The following is an 18,545-nucleotide window of genomic DNA, read 5'->3' as shown; positions in this document are numbered from 1 at the left end:
TGCCATGAAGAATAGCCAGGAAAAGAAAATTACAGTAAGTATTAAGTAAAGTATCCATATTCCTGGCTAATCATGGCAGCATTACTAAAGGGTAATACCCACGCAGTAGCTTCATGGAAGGGTTAGGAAAAAACAGACTCATAGACCAAATATTTGCAAAATTAAGCTAATTTAATGAATGGATGATACTAAAGACAACACACTCCTGCCAAAGCAGGTGGAAGGAGATAACACATCCAGTTTATAATGTTTTATAATGGTCACTGGGGAAGACCTGGTTGCTGCCCTACAGATATCCTTGTGTGGCACCTCTGCCCAATTAGCCCATGACGTAGCCACAGCTAGAGTCGAATGCGTTCTTATTTTGTTTGGAGGAGGTACATTCTTGTGATGGTAGGCACTCTGAATGATTATAGCAATCCATCTTTTTTTTTTATATTTGTAATGTTTATTTAGACTCAATCATGGTGCATCGACATTTTAACAAGGGCAGATAATCCATTTGTAAATACAGAGAAATTACATCATTTCCATAGGTAAACTGCTGGACAATAGTACATTGTATAGGTCCACACCGTGCAAATGAGAATAAACTTTGCCAAGAAGTTTATAACTTTTATGAACATTTTGCCCACTTCTTGAGTCTAATTTTTCAAACTTGGGTGGGGTGGGGGGGAGCCATCCTGTCATTCACTTTCCTGCCATGGTGTCTTCCATGAATTGCCATAAGTTTCACATTGAGTATCATATACACATTATACACATATATACACATCATATACACATTCATTACATTCATTACATCCTCTATGGATGTCGGCCCAGCGCCTGGCTAGATTTGGATGAGCAGAGCTGTCGGACCCAGCGCCTGTTTTGGGCTGTGCGATTTTACATGGTTATTTGCAAATCTTTCCCATTTTTCCCATGCGATCTCCCAGTAATATCTGTAATTGGGGTGTTTGCACTTGGGTGGTGTATTTTGTTTTCTAAACGCTAACTCATGCAGACACATTTCTATTGTAGGGATTTATGGTGTAGCCCAATTCCGAGCTAGAGATGAAAGAGCTTCTATTAGGATATGGAACATCAGGTATTGGTCTGGTTTGGGTATTATAGCCGGGAAGTTGAATAGTATAAAGTTTCCATCAGGTACAGTAACTGTATATTCGTGCTATCCTGTATCACTTCTGCTGTAGCTCACCAGAAGCCACTAAGACTTGGGCAGCTCCACCAGATGTGCAACATAGTCCTAGTGCCCGATGCGCATCTCCAATATTGTGTAGATTTTATTGGGCACATGCGATTTAGGCGGGTCGGTGTTAAGTACCACCTGTAACTTAATTTTTTATCTAGTTCTAGGTGTCTGGAACATAACGTGAATGTTTTGGGGTTTGTAAGCATGTGTTCCCATGTTTGTTCAGGGAGTGACTTATCTAGTTCGTTTTCCCACGCTTTGACAAAGCGTTGTTCTTTGAGTTTTAGTTTTGGCAGTATGGCTGCATAAATTGTGGATATGAGTTTTTTTGGAGGCTTAAGGCCTATACACACGTGTTCAAAGTCCATCAGTTCTAGACAATTTACAGCAGAAAAAGTATATAAATCAAATTTTTAGATTAGTGAACCCAGTTGTAAGTAGGAGTAGTGCGCTATCGTGGGGAGTTTGTTGTTTTGTTGGAGCTCAGCAAAGGTCATGGAAGTGCGATTAGTGTATAGTTGATTGAGAAAACAGAAACCGTGCCTCTCCCACATTCTGTGATTGAAGTCCAGGATTAGGAGTGTTATCGCTCTGAGGGGCATAGCTAGAGATATGGTCTTTGTGTTGTCAACCGTTTAGAGTAACTATCCCATATGGATAGCGTTAAGGAGGTGGTTTGTAAGCAATTTGCTCTGCATGGCCTACTGGGGGGAGGAGCTATGCCAGAACATCCAGTGCAGTGTTGTGTGCCCAGCCAGACTCTATCTGCTTCTATTGTGGTTTTTCGGTGGAAGCACTGGCTTGGAGAATGCTACTGAGAATAGCTGCGTGGTAATACCAATTCAAATTAGGGTTGCTCATACCTCATTCTTGGGTGGGACAATGCATAATTTTGAGAGGTATGCTGGTTGTTTTCCCATTCCATACAAATTTACATACCCAGTGTTGCAGTGTGTTAAAGTATATGGGGGAGACCTTTATTGGTAATGATCGGAACATGTATTGGAGTTTTGGAAGCATGATCATTTTTGTGGCTGCGATCCGCCTGGTCCATGAGATGAACATGGGTTTCCAGTCCTGCAATTATAGTTTAATTTCCCCCAAGAGTTTGCCGTAATTGCTTGAAAGAGGTTGGCAAGTTTCTTTAACATTGCAATTGCTAAAAAGGTGATGTGGTCTGTACGCCAGTCATAGTTATATGTTTGTTTCAATATTTGTAAGGTGTCTAAGTAGATACCCTTACACAATTCTTGGGTCTTTGATACGTTCAAGTTATAGTAGGAACATTTGCAATATGAGTCTAAGATAGAGTGAAAATGTGGTAAAGAATTTTCAGGGTTGCTTAATGTAAGCAGAACATCATTTGCGAAGAGTGTTAGTTTGTATTCTTTGTGGTGTAGTTTGATACCTGAGATGTGTGGGCTGTGTCTAATCAATGATGTGAGAGGTTCTAGCGCTATAGCATATAGGAGAGGGGATAAGGGGCATCCTTGGCATGTGCTATTTGTGATTGAGAAAGGGTCCGAGAGGAAGCCAGCATTGGTAACCTTGGCTGTCGGTGCACTGTATAGAGGTTTTAAGGTGTTTAAGAATTTGCTAGGGTACTGGAACTTTCTCAGAACCGCTTCCAGGAAACTCCAGTTCAGGCGATCAAAAGCCGTCTAATGATAGGAATAGGCTTCCCTTATTTTGTTTTTGTAGCCTATAGATTAGGTTAAGGACCTTTCTCATACCATCGGTACCCTGCATTCCTTTAATAAAAGCTACTTGGTCTTTGTGTATTATTGATGGTAGAATGGAGGCTAGCCTGTTTGAGTATATTTTTGCTAACAATTTTATGTCGGTGTGGAGGAGGGGTATGGGGCATAAGTTTTGTCCCTTGTTCGGGATTTTCCCCGGCTTGGGGAGGGTAGCCACATGGGCCAAGAGCATTTCAGGTGGCATGGTTCCAGATTCAGTTATGTGTGCAAATGCTTTTTTAAGCGGGGAGTTAGGGTATTGGAGAACACTTTGTAGTACTTATTAGTGAATCCATCGGGGCCTGGTGATTTGTCTGGTGGCAAGTTTGCAATTGCCGAATGTATTTCATCTGCAGTGATTGGTTGGAAGATGGTGTTCCTCTGGTCAATAGTGAGACTGGGCAATGAGATCAGACTCAGTAATGTGTCTATGTCTGAGCTGGTGGGTTGGTGGGTAGAAGTGTCGTTTTTTTTAATTATACAGGGTGCTATAAATTGATGCAAGTTCATTATGTCCTGCGGTTTTAAGAGTTTTGTATTGTCTTTAGCGAGAATGTGCGGTATTTTAGACTGTGTTTGTTTATGGCGTAGCATGTTTGCCAATAACTTGCCGGCTTTATTGCCTTGAGAGTAGTGCTTCATTTAGAATTTTTGCATAATGTAGGCAGTTTTTTGAAATTTTAGCTCGTTAATCCGCTTCGTTATTGTCTGTATGTCCTCAGGAGGGATGCTGTTTTAGTTAAATAGTAGCTATTTGTTTTGTCTCGGAGGTCTCTTAGCAATGTCATCAATTGTGCCTGGGAGTGTTTTCTAATGTGTGCCGCTTTACTAATCAGTAGGCCCCGCATGACAGGTTTATGTGCCTGCCATATGGTGGTTGAAGCCATGTCTGGGTTGTCATTTATGTTGAAGTAATGTGTTAGTTTTTGGTTCATTTGTGAGATAAGGGTTTGGTCATGCAGCAAGAGTCATTCAGACGCCAGGAGCCTCTGCCCTTGTAGGAGTATGCGTCTGTGATTGTCAATAGGATAGGTACGTGGTCTGACCAAAGTATATCTCCAATGGAGCATTGGTGGATGTGTGGTAAGTAAGGCCTTCTGGTTAGGAGTAGATCTATGCACGAGTGAGTTTTGTGGACAGGTGGGAAATAGGAATATGCTCTACCTGCTGGGTGCACGGTGCACCAAATATCATAGAGGCCAAACTCCAGAAGGAGCTGGTTTATGCATAAGCAGCTTGTCTTGAGGGTCGTCGCCCTATGAGTGGCAGGTGGGAGTGTCATTTCCAGAGCTGGATCAATAACGTGGTTCATATCCCCACAAATCAGCAATATCCCATGTTGAATGTTAGACACTTTACGTAAAAGTTGTTGTAGGAAATGGGTTTGATTATCGTTTGGGTTGTACATGCTGACAATCGTGTATGTGACATTGTTTATGTTACAAATCAATATAATATTTCTTCCCTTGCTGTCAGTAATGACTCTAAGTAATTCATACATTACCAAATGGTGTATTAGGATGCTTACTCCTCTGGATTTAGTGGCAAACATAGTATGATACTGTATTGGGAAATCTTTGAGCCAAAGTGCTGGTGCTTTATTTAGTTTAAAATGCATCTCCTGGAGACCTAAGATATCAACACCTAGTTTTTTTACCTAGAGTATGTGACATTTGAGGGGTATATTCAGACCCCTAACATTATGTGAGTATAATTTCATGTATGGAGAGCTTTTGTTTTTTTTTGTTAATGTTTAGATGCATGCAACTTCTCCAACTGAGGGAGGTTTCGTCATGATGTACTATACAAAACTTGATATATGCAAAGCGTGAGTCTTTTATTGTGTGACAACAGCTGGTAAGCAAGAAGACCAGTGTCATTCGTGGTGTTAGATTGGGGGTGGCACTCTGTATAGTGGTGACAGTTATGCCTTCTGGAGAGAGCGAGCAGGATAGCGTGCATCGCTAGGGTTGGCAGGTAGCCTGGTCATGATTGGTATGGCCCCCAGGTAGGGGTGGAAGGAGGGTAAGCAGAAGTAGGGGGAGGAGCCAAAAGAAAGGCTAAACTTCATCTTGGGCTTGGTACACAGTGTTAGTACTGTGGGGCTGACAGACATTATTTAAAATTTCCGTATATGCGGCTATGGGGCTCCTCTAAGTGCCGTTCCTTTTGTATTTTCCACCTTAATGAGTGGAGAGTGGGTAAATGCGTTTACTCTGTGGGCATGTCGTATTACCTAGTTGGATTGAGTGGTGCTTTGTCTGAGACAGGTATCATAGTTATAGACAAATACTTAGTTAAGTGCCAGACTGGCTTGTAACTATATGGGGAAGAATATAGGCCCATTCTGGAAGCCTCAGGTATTTAGTGTGACCAACTTCCGGTGAGAGTTTTTTTTTTTATATATATATTTTCTCCTCGTTGTGGTTGGGTTTGTTTGTGGGTTATGTGGGCTACATACCTAGGGTAATACCCGTCAATCACACTTAGGTTTTACAGCGTAGGTTGTGAGTCGCCGCACACTGTGCCCGTGTATGGGGTCTGTGAACATATATGTGGGTATGTTATATCAATGGGTTACAGTAAGACATTGGTAAGGCCATGTCTACTGTACCAGTCCTTGGCATACTAGGCTTCCCACAGTATGTTGGCAGTATCGAGTTCATTTGGAGGAGACTTTCCTCCATTCTGGTGTTGGTTCATTATGGTTGTTCTGCTCTCCTGGTACCGGTGCCAGACGCCACTTGTGGAGGATTTGCAGTCCTTCTTTGGGGTTCGACACCACGGTAGTAGTTCCATTCCGGGTGATGATCAGCTTCAGTGGGTATCCTCAGCGGTATAAGATTTGATGTGATCTGAGGTCACTTGTTGAAACTCCCGCCATTTTCGCAGTGTCGGCACCGACAGGTCCGGGAATACCAGGATGTCTTGAAACTTGTCTGGTAGGTTCTGCTTTTTCCTGCTATTCCTAAGGATCAGTACCTTAACATGAAAATAGTGGACGCATAGCACCACATCTTGCGGGACGGTGTCTGGGAGATGTCTTGGCCTAGGCACCCTGTGCGCCCTGTCAGTTGGGGTATCTGGCGACAGTGAGTGCAGGAATTCATGGAGGTATGTTGGGAGGTCTGTAGTGGTGATTGTTTCTAGAATAACACGGAGGCGTAAGTTATTCCTTCTGCCTCTATCTTCAATGTCTATTAGTTTTGTTTCCAACATATAAAGGTTGGTTTGTAGTGTGCGCACCTGGTCCTTCAGGCTGTTGTGCGTGTCTGAATATTCCTCCATTTTCTCTTTTATGTGGGAGACACGAGTCCCAATATCCCAGATGTCTTTGCCTATGCCTTCCAGGCTTTCTGACCAGACCACCATCAGTTGTTTTGATTGTGCTTCTAGGTGGTCTAAGACATTTTTTTTTAGTTAGTGTGCCATTCATTGACGTTTCATCCATTTCTAATAGTGGTCTGCAGCTGCCTGAATCCTCGCCGCCATCTTGTGACAGTGTCTGCACGGCCAAATTCACAGACTGCGTTATCTGTCTGGTAGCCACGCCCCCGCAATCCATTTTTTTTTAGGTGGAACCTGATGCTGCTTCCCCTTCTATTGCACCAGAAGGAAGGACAAATAGCTGGTTTGTCTTCCGGTAGGATTTTGAGATCTTCAAATAATAAACGAGTCTCTCTCGGACATCCAGATTATGAAGTCTTGCTTCTGCTTCCAATTCTGGGATAGGAAAAAAATATGGCAGGACCATTTATTGGGCCAAATGAAATTCCAAGACCACTTTTGGTAAGAACTCTTGTTTAGTATGTAGACATATTCTATCATGGTATACCTGGGTACAGGCGTTGTCTGCAAAGATTTAATTTATGAGATTCGTGGGGCCGAGGTTATAGCCACAAGGAACAAGGTTTTGTATGTTAGTAGAGTAGATTTCAGAATATCTAAAGGAGAAAAAGGACTTTCAGTTAAGGCACCCAAAACCAGAGGAAGATCCCATGGAGGAGAGCAATTCCTTTTGGGAGGCCTGATCCTTAATGCGGCCTTGAAGAATCTTGTAATTAAAGGGTTAGAAGACCACGAAAAGTCACAAAGAGCTGACAAACTGAGGATTGAACCTTTAAGGTGCTAAGGCTAAGACCCTTATCAAGTCCTTCTTGCAGAAATTCAACGTTTTCAGAAGATGCCAATTTCTTAAATGTATCCCAAACTCTGTGATAACCTGCCAAAGTTTATCTTTTTCTAGACTTTAAGAGGGTGCGGATCACTGCTTCAGAAAGGCTCATCTTTTTCAATCTCTCCCAGATGACAATATGCAGACCTCCCAGGATCTGAATAGGGAGGCTCTGCAGCAGATATGTATCCAGTACAGAAACAAGGCAAGTCTAGAATAGACACCAAACAAGAAAACAAGACAAAACTAGGAGAACCCAGAACCGGAGCAGGACAGAAAGCAGAACCCAGAACATGCACACAAGACATGAGGAAAACAAGAACAGGGCAGGACAGGACTGTACATGAACTAGGAAAACAAGACAAAATAAAACAAGACAAGAGATACAAGGCAAAACTAAGTACTATATATGTAAAACATTGGAGATTTAGACATACATAAATGGCCAAGATGGCCAAGATGTATGCAGCACACCAAATGCGGCAAAGGACTCCAATTAATCTGCCTAGATGTGCATGACTAAATAAACAATAATAAAACACACACAGCACTTACCTGCAAGAAATGGGCAGAGGAATTTTAGCAACTGCCTGCAGGAGTCAACTGAAACAAAAGGATTCATGGAAAGGGAACGGGTGTGGCAACATAAAACAAACATATAAAGGAATCCAGGAGACTGGAAATTCCAGGAAAGGAATAAAGGAATGAACCCAGCATAAAGAAAACCAGACATGGAATAGAAAACCAGAAAAACCAAGAAAAACTAAACAAGAATTGTAAAAAAAGAGTACTGGATACCAGAAGCCAAGGCCAGAAATCTCTGCAGAACAGAGCGGGATGTGACAAAAGTCCACCGTTGTGATAGTGCATCTTGCCCTGCCGACAGCTGATTTGGATCTAGAGAGTAAAACCTCAGAATCTGACAATTGTCTGCTGAGGCCATAAGATCGATCTGTGGTATGCCCCACTGGATAGGGATTTCTCTGAATACGTTTGGATTAAGTCTCCATTCTCTTGAACGAATTTCCGATCTGCTTAGAAAATCTGCCACCTTGTTTTCTGTGCCCAGGAGATATACTGCTTTCATACCCAGAAGATTGGCTTGGGCCAAGGTCATAATTGGAGACAATTCTTCTAGCAGGAGTCTGCGGCTGGTGCCCCTTGGTTGTTTATATAAGAAGCTACAGCCCTGTTGTCTGTCTTTATAAGGACCCATGAGTTTGTAATAAAAGGAAGGAAACTCAGAATTGCCTTTTGAATTGCTCGTAATTCCCTCAGGTTGGAATGTAGTGACTCTCTTTGTGTGTCCACTTCCCTTGTTTCCATAGGGAATTGAAGTGGGCACCCCATCCATATGAACCTGCGTATGTCGTTATGGTTTGCCAAAGTGGTTCTTCCAGAGGGAAACCTTGACTTAAATTTCTGTCTTCTTTCCACCATCTAAACAGTTTTTTTTTCACCCAATGATAAATATAAATTCTCTGTTCCCAGTCTGCACTTTCTTTGTTGAACTGATGAAGAAAACATTTCTGGATTGGTCTGAATCTCCATTGAGCCCACTTCACCAAACCTATCGTAGAGGTCACTGAGCCAATCAAGCTAATAAGATCTCTTGCTGAAATGAGATTGATCCGCAAAGTTTTTCTGACTTTGTCTTGTATCTTGGTAATTCTCTCTGGAGACTCACGCTTTTGAAGTAACTATCACAGCCCCTAGAAATATAATTTTTTGGGAAGGTCTAGGTGCACTCTTTTCTGTATTTATCAGCAATCCGTGGTCTTGTAATATGTTCATGACAGATTGAGTGTGATGAGCAACTGTCTGACAAGAAGGGCCCGCTATCAGAATATCGTCTAGATAGTGAAAAATTTGAATGACTTGTTTTCTTAAGAATGCTATCAAGGTAATGAGAGTTTTGGTGAACGTTCTCAGGGCTAGACTCAGGCCGAAAGGAAGGCCTTTGAACTGGAAGTGCTTTCCCAGCACGCAGAATCTTAGAAACTTGAGGTGGTTCTGATGGACAGGTATCTTTTAAAATCGATTGACGCCATCCACTCTCCTTCCTTTATGTTTTTTATGATGGTAGAAATGGATTCCATCTTGAAAATTATTTTCTTCAGCATGGAATTTACATTTTTGAGATCTAAGATCAGTCTCCACCTCCCCTGAGGTTTTGGAGCTAGGAATATCGTAGAGTATATACCTTTGTATCTGCCTTCTTTTGTAACTTCCTCTATAACCACTTGGTTTAGGCGTTTGTGGATGCATTCTTTTACTGCTTGTTCTTTTTTGCCTTTTGATACTCTTGATATTATGAAGGTATTTTTCTTGGAAATGTCTCTATCCTGTAGCCTTCCTTTATAATGGAAAGAATCCATGTGTCTGCCAAATTTAGGGTCCAGATAGGATAGAACTTCCAAAGTCTTCCTCCAATGTGCCCTATTTGAACCTGCCGACCTTCAGAAGTTCTTATTTGAAGGCCTGGGTCCTTTTCCTCTTGTGTTTTTGGCAGAAGATGTCTGTTCATAACTCCTCCAGTTTGAATTTCTAGAATATTCTCTCCCTGGCCTGTAGGCTCTGATGTCTGGAAAGAAACAATCCTTATACCTCTTATTCCTCCAGCATAAAAAGGGTGGTTTCTTTCTCTCCTGAGGTAGGAAGGCTTTTTTTGCCGTCGGTTCCTTTGGAGGCGTAGTCTGCACCCCATGAGTGAAGCCATAGAGCCCTTCTTAAGGCTACTGTCAATGCCATACTTTTTGCCAGCATTTTTGTAATATCCAATGATGCCTCTGAGCAAAACGCATTAGCCATCTTAAATTCTTTCAGGCTTTCCTCCAAGTTTTCTCTGTGTACTCCCCTCTCAATATCCTCCTCAAGGTTTTCCAGCCAGACCTTGAGAGCTCTAGATAAAGTAGTCAATTCTACTGTCGCGTGTAGAGCTGAACCCAAAGTCAAATACACTTTTATCAGAGAAATTGAAATGTATGCATCTATTGCTTTTTTCTTTGCACTTCCTGAGTGGAGTGTCACAAGTTTTGTTGGGGCTGAAATATAAGGTCACAAATATAAATTGTATTAGCCCAATTTTGCACTTTTTTGAGAACCCCCTTATGGAAAAAAGTATTTGGCTCACCTATGTTTTCTTGAGTACGATCTTCTAGAGGCAGAGGGAGAAGCCATACTATAAAACAAAATACTAAAATAAGAATCTTCTAAAGTATTTCTATTATAATTGGATACTATACAAATGTTATTATCATAAAGGACTTACATCTAAACTAAGACTTGTGGCATTATATAAGGAACTATACTGTATTCTAGGAAGGTTTTAAGCTTTAGTGTTCCACAGCTTCGGAAAAGCCTGGAAAAAGTTATATTCTACTTTTGTAATAACTGATACTGGGTGATCTGAAGGCAAAGGGTGGCCCTTATCCTTATTGGCACATATATAAATGTATGTTTCATGCAGTAATAATAAAGCTAATCAGTGCATGTACTCCACTCAGGGAAAAGGAGTACAAAACTCTCTTCCCCCAGGTAACTATCTTGTTGCTACTGCTGGCAGAACATTCAAAGATAGGAGACATGACCCCCATAAGGAGAACCTAGCCCAACAAACATGCCACAGGTTTACAAACAACACTAACAGAGGTATAATAAAATAATTTTGGCTCCCATAGAGAAGCAATCTAAGAATACAGACTGTTATGGCTTACACAACTGCTACCCTTAGAGATTATTATTACCAAGATGATAAAAGAAAGGGGTATTTTGTTGTAGGGGAAATTTTTAAGGCACTCACCAACCCCTTCTCCATAAGTATTAAATAACATGGATCCAATCTCTAATGTGCAGTGGTTCAGGTGTATCCTGAGCCTAACTCAGTTAGTCCTGCCCGTGCAGGCTGTTTACTGAGTTCTTCAAATCAAGAGGGGCTGAACTTCGTTTGGTATACTCAAGGAAATACAGGATTATTTATATACAAAATTATTATTTTAGGAAAGAAAATCCCTGTTTGTCCGGCTTAAGGACAGGAAAAAAGACTAGGTTTTTAAGGGAGGAGTCACCTTTTATAGTCTGATTAATTTAATTAGTTTATTATTCCTGTCCTGTTGGCTGGGCGAGGAGCTACCCATGAGTGATGCTGCCATGATTAGCCAGGAAATACATTTTACAGTAAAATGGTTTACTTATATATTTACAATATAAAATATGCTTGCATTAAGTGTATGCACAAAACATCTTGTTTAATCTCTCAGCTGCTACTCTGACCAATTTAGGCCATTGGACTTCTAGGCCCTGACCTTTAAATGGTTGTCTTCCCATGATAACTTACACTTTTGTTTTGTATAATGTTATTGATTTATTGTTTTTTTTCTGCTGTCCAGACTGTGTCATTTTGATATGCATGCCTCATAGCAACAATACTCTTGTAGGTTGTGATACACAATTAATATTGTGTATTATTTAAGTAACAGCCAACCTGAGTCTTGTTGCTCACCATGTGCATTCCACAGTATGACCACAGTCTTGTAATGGTTACTCTCAGCAGAATAATGCTGTAATTCAAAAAGTACACATCATGTCAAGCTAGTTTCACAAACAGTTCAATGTTATTGAATGAGAAATGAGAAAGGTTTCCTAAACTAGGAAATCTCAGATGACCATCCAGGCAATACTTACAAACGGGGTAACCCTCATGAAATCTCTACACTTCAACATAATTACTAAAGTTATTCCCCAAGCCAGGGGGAACAGTGAAAATGAATTGCTTTTAAAGAAACAACTATAAAGTATGAACTTCTTTTTGAATACATCCTTTTTAGAATACATATATAGGATTTTTATTTTCTCTAGCTATTTGTAAGCATGAGTTTTATTTGCTACATAACGTACAAGTGTTTACTCCCTATGCACAATAGCTTGCTCTAGTCACCACAGTATTCACCATTTAATATCTTCACATTATTTATTGTATGTGTGTAAACCTTTAATTTATGATTGAATTATTTTTTTTTGCTTTTTTAAGGGATTTCTCAATAAAAGTTTATGTTTTATAGTTCTTTCTTTAATAGGCAATCCCTTTTTGGTGTTCCCCTTTAGCTTGGGAAATATTTTTAGTAAATATTTTGGAGTGCATAATGTTCATTCCATTAGAGCGTCTATCTTTGGGATGCGGTAGACCAGGAAAGACTCACCATAAATGTACAACTGAGAAATATGCAGTCAAATCAATTTTCAATCTTCTGATTGCTTTAATATTTATTATTCAACAAAAGAGACTTTACTTTTCTTGTATAGAATTTCCTTAGTAGGACTTGAAGAAAAATAGTGATGTTACTGCGTTGGAATGTAAATTAATACAAAAGTAAACAAAACAGTTCATACTATATTCATTTGTATGCACATATATACATTTCATTTTGTATTTGTATCTTAAATGATTCTTAAACTAAGGGCTACTACTTTTTACATAATTTTTTATTTGAAAGTACAAACACCTTTTTAAAGTTCTCTTATTATTATCTTTAATTGCAGTTCAAACAACCAAAATAGCACAGTGTCTTTATTTAACTTTTAAATTTTTATATCATTTTAAACATAATCTTTTTATTATGAACATTACTTAATTACTGCTAATTATTATAATAAACTGCAGTAGTTTGTGACGTTGGTACTTTAATCGAGAAATCTAAAGGGCCAACCTGTCATGCCATTTTTTTTAGCTCTTATACCACATCAGCCTATAATTTCACATAATTTTATTCCTCTGGCTAAGTTATTCACCTTTCCAGCTATCCATTTACTCGTAAATAAGAGCTGAGATTCTGATTAAAATCCTGTAGATATTTTGTTACATTGGATACAAATTTTATTATCATAAAGGACTTACATCTAAACTAAGACTCGTGGCATTATATAAGGATACTGTACTGTATTCTAGGAAGGTTTTAAGCTTTAGTGTTCCACAGCTTTGGAAAATCCTGGAAAAAGTTATATTCTACTTTTGTTATAACTGATACTGGGTGATCTGAAGGCAAAGGGTGGACCTTATCCTTAATGGCACATATATAAATGTATGTTTCATGCAGTAATAATAAAGTTAATCAGTGCATGTACTTGTTCCTATACCCCACTATATTACAGCACCAATGTATACCACTTATCCAATGTGTCCATACTAATCATAATGTCATAATAAATCACTCTTTAATGCTACTAAGATATTTTCAAAGTGGCAACATAAAAGCATTGTTATAATGACTCTTAAAAATGCAGGACTACACTATGTTGGGAAGGATGTTTACACAAATGCCCCAGCCTAATATTTGGTAGAGCTCTCCTTTAGTTGTCAGTTATGGGAGACAGGTGCAGGATTTCCTAGAGAAAGTTTTCCAAAAGGCTTTTGACCCATGGTCATTTCTACTGATTAGACTCCCCAACATTTGCAAACATGATGTGATAAAATCCTTCTTGATGCTATGATGTATTTAGCAACCTATTGGCTCAAACAATGGTTCCTTCTCAAATGCCAAACTTGAAGATAACTGTCTCAGCATTATATCCCCATATTGTAACACATGGTCTCTCTGGGTTGACTATATGAACTCAACATAGGTCTGATGTATTGTTGTGACTCAAAGTTGATATCGCACAGAGGTAGCCTCTCCTCCCCTTGTTTGTCCTATTACACTTTCCCTTTTCTTTCTCCTCCTTCATCCTCTAAACATCTCACATGGGGTTATTATATGGTTGTATTTCTCTGTTGTTATGCTTGTTATCTCTTTCTTTAAATACATAAAACAATATATACAGGACTGTACACATTTTATAACATTTACATTAAATACATTGTCATGAGATTTTGCCATTCAATTGTTTTCTGTTAATTACTTTCAGGGAAGTATGTTACAGATATATTCTTGCTAACAGATTTAAACAGGTGTTTGACTATAAATTATTTAGACATTGAGTATAGCATTTCACTGCATACTGACATTGAATTTAATGTGACAGAAGCATCCTGAAATAACAAATGTGTGTCAGATATGAATTAGGAAAATATTTACAAATAACAAAAAATAGTCAATGTTCCTCATGCAATCTCAAGAATAATTCTCATTATTTGGTAAATGAAATTTACAATATGACCAGCAGATGGCAGACCTGTCAACCAATCATTTATTTAGCTATGCTGCTGGATCTGCTCATGTTGCCTTCCTTTTCTCCTCCCACTGACTCAATGAATCACCCTCCCATCTTTCCACTGGCACACAAAGAAGAACTGTTTGTTGAAATGCCTGTGGATGTTCTTGAGCTTCAAAGGATATATTTATTTATTTTTTGACCAAAGATGAATATTTGAACCCCAAATATTTTGGATTATAAAGAGACTATAACACCTTATTTATGAGGGGAAGGACATAAGATATGGACTTCCGAAGATTTTTACTGGCTTGGAAATGGCAAGTAGTGTCTGTATTCCTCTTTTCTAGCTGGGGCTGTGTCTCTGGGCAGCTTCGTTATTCTGTTGTGGAAGAGTCAGAGCCAGGGACACTGATAGGAAACATAGCTCAAGATCTAGTGCTTAAACGTGTAGACAATTCTGAAAGCAAACTACATTTGGGATCAGGAGAATACAAAAAATATTTTGCTTTAAATAAAGCAAATGGTGAATTAACTGTTAATGAAAGGATTGACAGAGAAAGCTTGTGTGGATTGAGCTCTATCTGTTCAATACATATAGAAGTCATTAGTGAACAACCTTTAGAGCTGTTCAGTTTAGAAATAGAAATTTTGGACATAAATGATAATCCTCCCATATTCTCAACCAATAATCGTATTATCAAAATTACAGAATTGTTGGCAAGTCCTGGCGTTCGCTTTGCTTTAGAAATTGCCCAGGATTTAGATGTTGGTGTAAATGGTATAAAACAGTATACTTTAAATTCAAACCCTTCATTTTCTTTGTCTGTGAAGACTCGTAAAGACGGAACGCTCATTCCTCAGCTGATACTGGAGAAGACCTTAGACAGGGAAGAAAAGGGAGAACATACATTAATTCTCACTGCTATTGATGGTGGAAACCCAACTAGATCAGGATCCTGTCAAATAACAATAATAGTCTTAGATATCAATGATAACCCTCCAGTGTTTGATCAGTTAAGTTATAAAATAAATTTAAAAGAAAATGTTTCAGTAAATACTGTCATAATATTGTTAAATGCCATTGATGTGGATGAGGGCACAAATGGTGAAGTCAAATACTTGTTCGATGATCACACTTCTGACTCTGCAAAAAAATTATTTGATTTGAATGAAAAAACTGGTGAAATCTTCGTTAATGGTATATTGGATTTTGAAGAGAATAATTTTTATGAATTATCAGTTAGGGCAGTGGATAAAGGACTACCTGAATTAGAAGGGAGCTGTTTGATCCAGGTTGAAATTGAAGATGTAAATGATAATTCCCCAGAAATTATTTTAAGTTCTATGGTTAATGAAATCCCAGAAAATGCTCCAGTAGGTACAGTTGTTGGATTTATAAATGTGAAGGACAGAGATTCTGGAAAGAATGGAGAAGTTCAACTGGATGTTTTATCAAACCTACCATTCAAGATCAAATCCTTTAATAATCGATTTTCACTGGTCACAAATGGGTATCTAGACAGAGAAACAATGTCCCTATATACAATTGATCTGATTGCTTCTGATTTAGGGACACCCAGTCTGCATACTCAGGCTAAAGTATTAATCAGAGTATCAGATATTAATGATAATCCCCCAGCATTTTCCCAATCTATGTACAATGTTTTCACTAAAGAAAACAATGATGCCGGTGCTTTTCTAAGTACCGTGTCAGCATCTGATTTAGATGAAGGAATAAATAAAGAGTTGATTTACTCTATTGTTGACAGCCAGATAGATGGTTATCCAGTTTCTTCTTTTGTATATATTAATCCTAGCAATGGTAATATGTATGCTCAGCATTCCTTTGACTATGAACAAATTCAGGTTTTACAAATTAATATAAGAGTTGAAGATTGTGGATCTCCAAAATTATTTTCCAATACATCTGTATTTATATTCATTTTGGATGCAAATGACAACTACCCTACAATTATTAATCCAGGACTTTCAGTGGATCACATTATTCAAGAAAAAATTCCAAAGGCAGCAACTGTTGGTTATTTGGCTACAAAAATATCAGCTATTGATAAGGATTCTGGTCACAATGCTTGGCTAGTATTTAGTCTTGTTGAACCCTCAAATTCCTCATTATTTGATGTATCTGCTTATACTGGAGAAATTAGATTTATTCGAGGATTGCAAGAAGCTGACAACATAGAGCAACAACTTGTCATTTCAATCAGTGACCATGGAAATCCAACCTTGTCAACTACAGTCAGTGTATTTTTAACTATCGCAGATCAAGTAGCAATTGAAAGCCATAAATCTCAAGAGATGTTTGAGAATGCAAGTGTCCCATCAGATATGACTTTGTATCTAATCATTTCACTAGTGGCCATTAGTATAGTGTCAATTGCTACAGTCACCATATTGATGGTGAGATGCTTAAGAAAGGAAAATTATAGCATTTCTAGTTGTTGTTCTCTAAACACACCACAGCCCAAAAATTATCAGGACCAGTATCAGCCAACTCTATATTTGAACACAGATGGTACATTAAAATACATGGAAGTTAGGATGGTACCAGCCGAAACTGAACGACAATGTTACCAAACATATATACCTCCAACCCAAGAAAACCCTGATTTCTGCTTCACTAGGCCTCCAGTCTTTGCACACTTACAAGATATGGTTAGTGATCCTGTGGCACAATGTTTAAAGGAATCAGATGAGGTAAGACAGAGCTTGAATCTTTATATCTAGTATTATTATTTATACCCAAGGCAATATTAAATACAATATTAATGTGATTATATTGTTTTATGTTAGGTTTTAATCAAGAAGGTGCATGTATATAAATATAATTATTATTGTTTTTTTATTTATTTTTTAATTATTGCAATTGTATAATATATAGCAGGAAAGCAGAATGTGGAGATAACTAAAAGCATTAAGAAAACTGTTTGGATCTCACTGAAATTTGATGCATTTAACACCAAGAATTCTATGAATTCATAGTTTACAGTTCAGTAATATTATTGAATTTAAACATAACATATCCACACATTTTACATTGTGATGTTAGTCAATATATTGTTTTATATCAGTTTTCAATATGGAAAGTGTATATATATATATATATATATATATATATATATACAGCAATAATCCCTAATATGTAGTAGGGAAGAAGAATGTGGATAAGTGAAAGGTCTTACAGAACTGCAAGAAAACTGTTTGGATCTAAGTAAAAGTTGATCCATTTAACACACGTAACTCACTGAATTCCTAGTTTACAATTCTGCGATACTTCTGAATATAAACGTAGCATATTAACTATCTAACTTTATAACCAGTGTATTATGCTGAATTATATACTGTGATGTGTTTAATTGGGACATTACCACGTTGCAATGCTCTATTACCTTTTTTAGTTGCCCTTCTATATTTTGCACTTAGATTTTGCACATTCAAAATGTGTGTAAGAATGGTTTAAACTACTTTCACCAGTTCGATCCAGAATACTTTGCCTAAATATAAAATCATTAATGTATTTTTTTCCTATCAAAGACTATTCGCTGCAAGAGAAAATACAGGGAGTGCAGAATTATTAGGCAAATGAGTATTTTGACCACATCATCCTCTTTATGCATGTTGTCTTACTCCAAGCTGTATAGGCTCGAAAGCCTACTACCAATTAAGCATATTAGGTGATGTGCATCTCTGTAATGAGAAGGGGTGTGGTCTAATGACATCAACACCCTATATCAGGTGCGCATAATTATTAGGCAACTTCCCTTCCTTTGGCAAAATGGGTCAAAAGAAGGACTTGACAGGCTCAGAAAAGTCAAAAATAGTGAGATATCTTGCAGAGGGATGCAGCACTCTTAAAATTGCAAAGCTTCTGAAGTGTGATCATCGAACAATCAAGCGTTTCATTCAAAATAGTCAACAGGGTCGCAAGAAGCGTGTGGAGAAACCAAGGCGCAAAATAACTGCCCATGAACTGAGAAAAGTCAAGCGTGCAGCTGCCAAGATGCCACTTGCCACCAGTTTGACCATATTTCAGAGCTGCAACACCACTGGAGTGCCCAAAAGCACAAGGTGTGCAATACTCAGAGACATGGCCAAGGTAAGAAAGGCTGAAAGACGACCACCACTGAACAAGACACACAAGCTGAAATGTCAAGACTGGGCCAAGAAATATCTCAAGACTGATTTTTCTAAGGTTTTATGGACTGATGAAATGAGAGTGAGTCTTGATGGGCCAGATGGATGGATTGGTAAAGGGCAGAGAGCTCCAGTC

The 18,545-nt window shown here is 38.5% G+C and overlaps 1 protein-coding gene across 14 annotated transcripts in view; it reads left to right on the top strand.

Moving 5' to 3' along the window:
• LOC134602740 (protocadherin gamma-A4-like) overlaps positions 1-18,545 on the top strand; it is a 487,733-nt gene that overhangs the window by 313,414 nt on the left and 155,774 nt on the right. Inside the window, exon 1 of one of the 14 annotated variants that reach the window (XM_063447947.1) lies at positions 14,391-16,972. The exons of the other annotated variants lie outside the window; for them this stretch is intronic. Coding sequence (XP_063304017.1) covers positions 14,540-16,972 — 2,433 coding nt within the window. The 5' untranslated portion in view covers positions 14,391-14,539. Of the gene's footprint in view, positions 1-14,390; positions 16,973-18,545 lie in introns of those variants that run through there. 14 annotated transcript variants of the gene reach the window in all.

The sequence above is a fragment of the Pelobates fuscus genome, chromosome 3 (assembly GCF_036172605.1).
Source record: "Pelobates fuscus isolate aPelFus1 chromosome 3, aPelFus1.pri, whole genome shotgun sequence".
NCBI lineage: Eukaryota > Metazoa > Chordata > Amphibia > Anura > Pelobatidae > Pelobates > Pelobates fuscus.
Note: the sequence above shows the minus strand (reverse complement) of the source record. Positions and strands in the feature narration are given on the sequence as shown.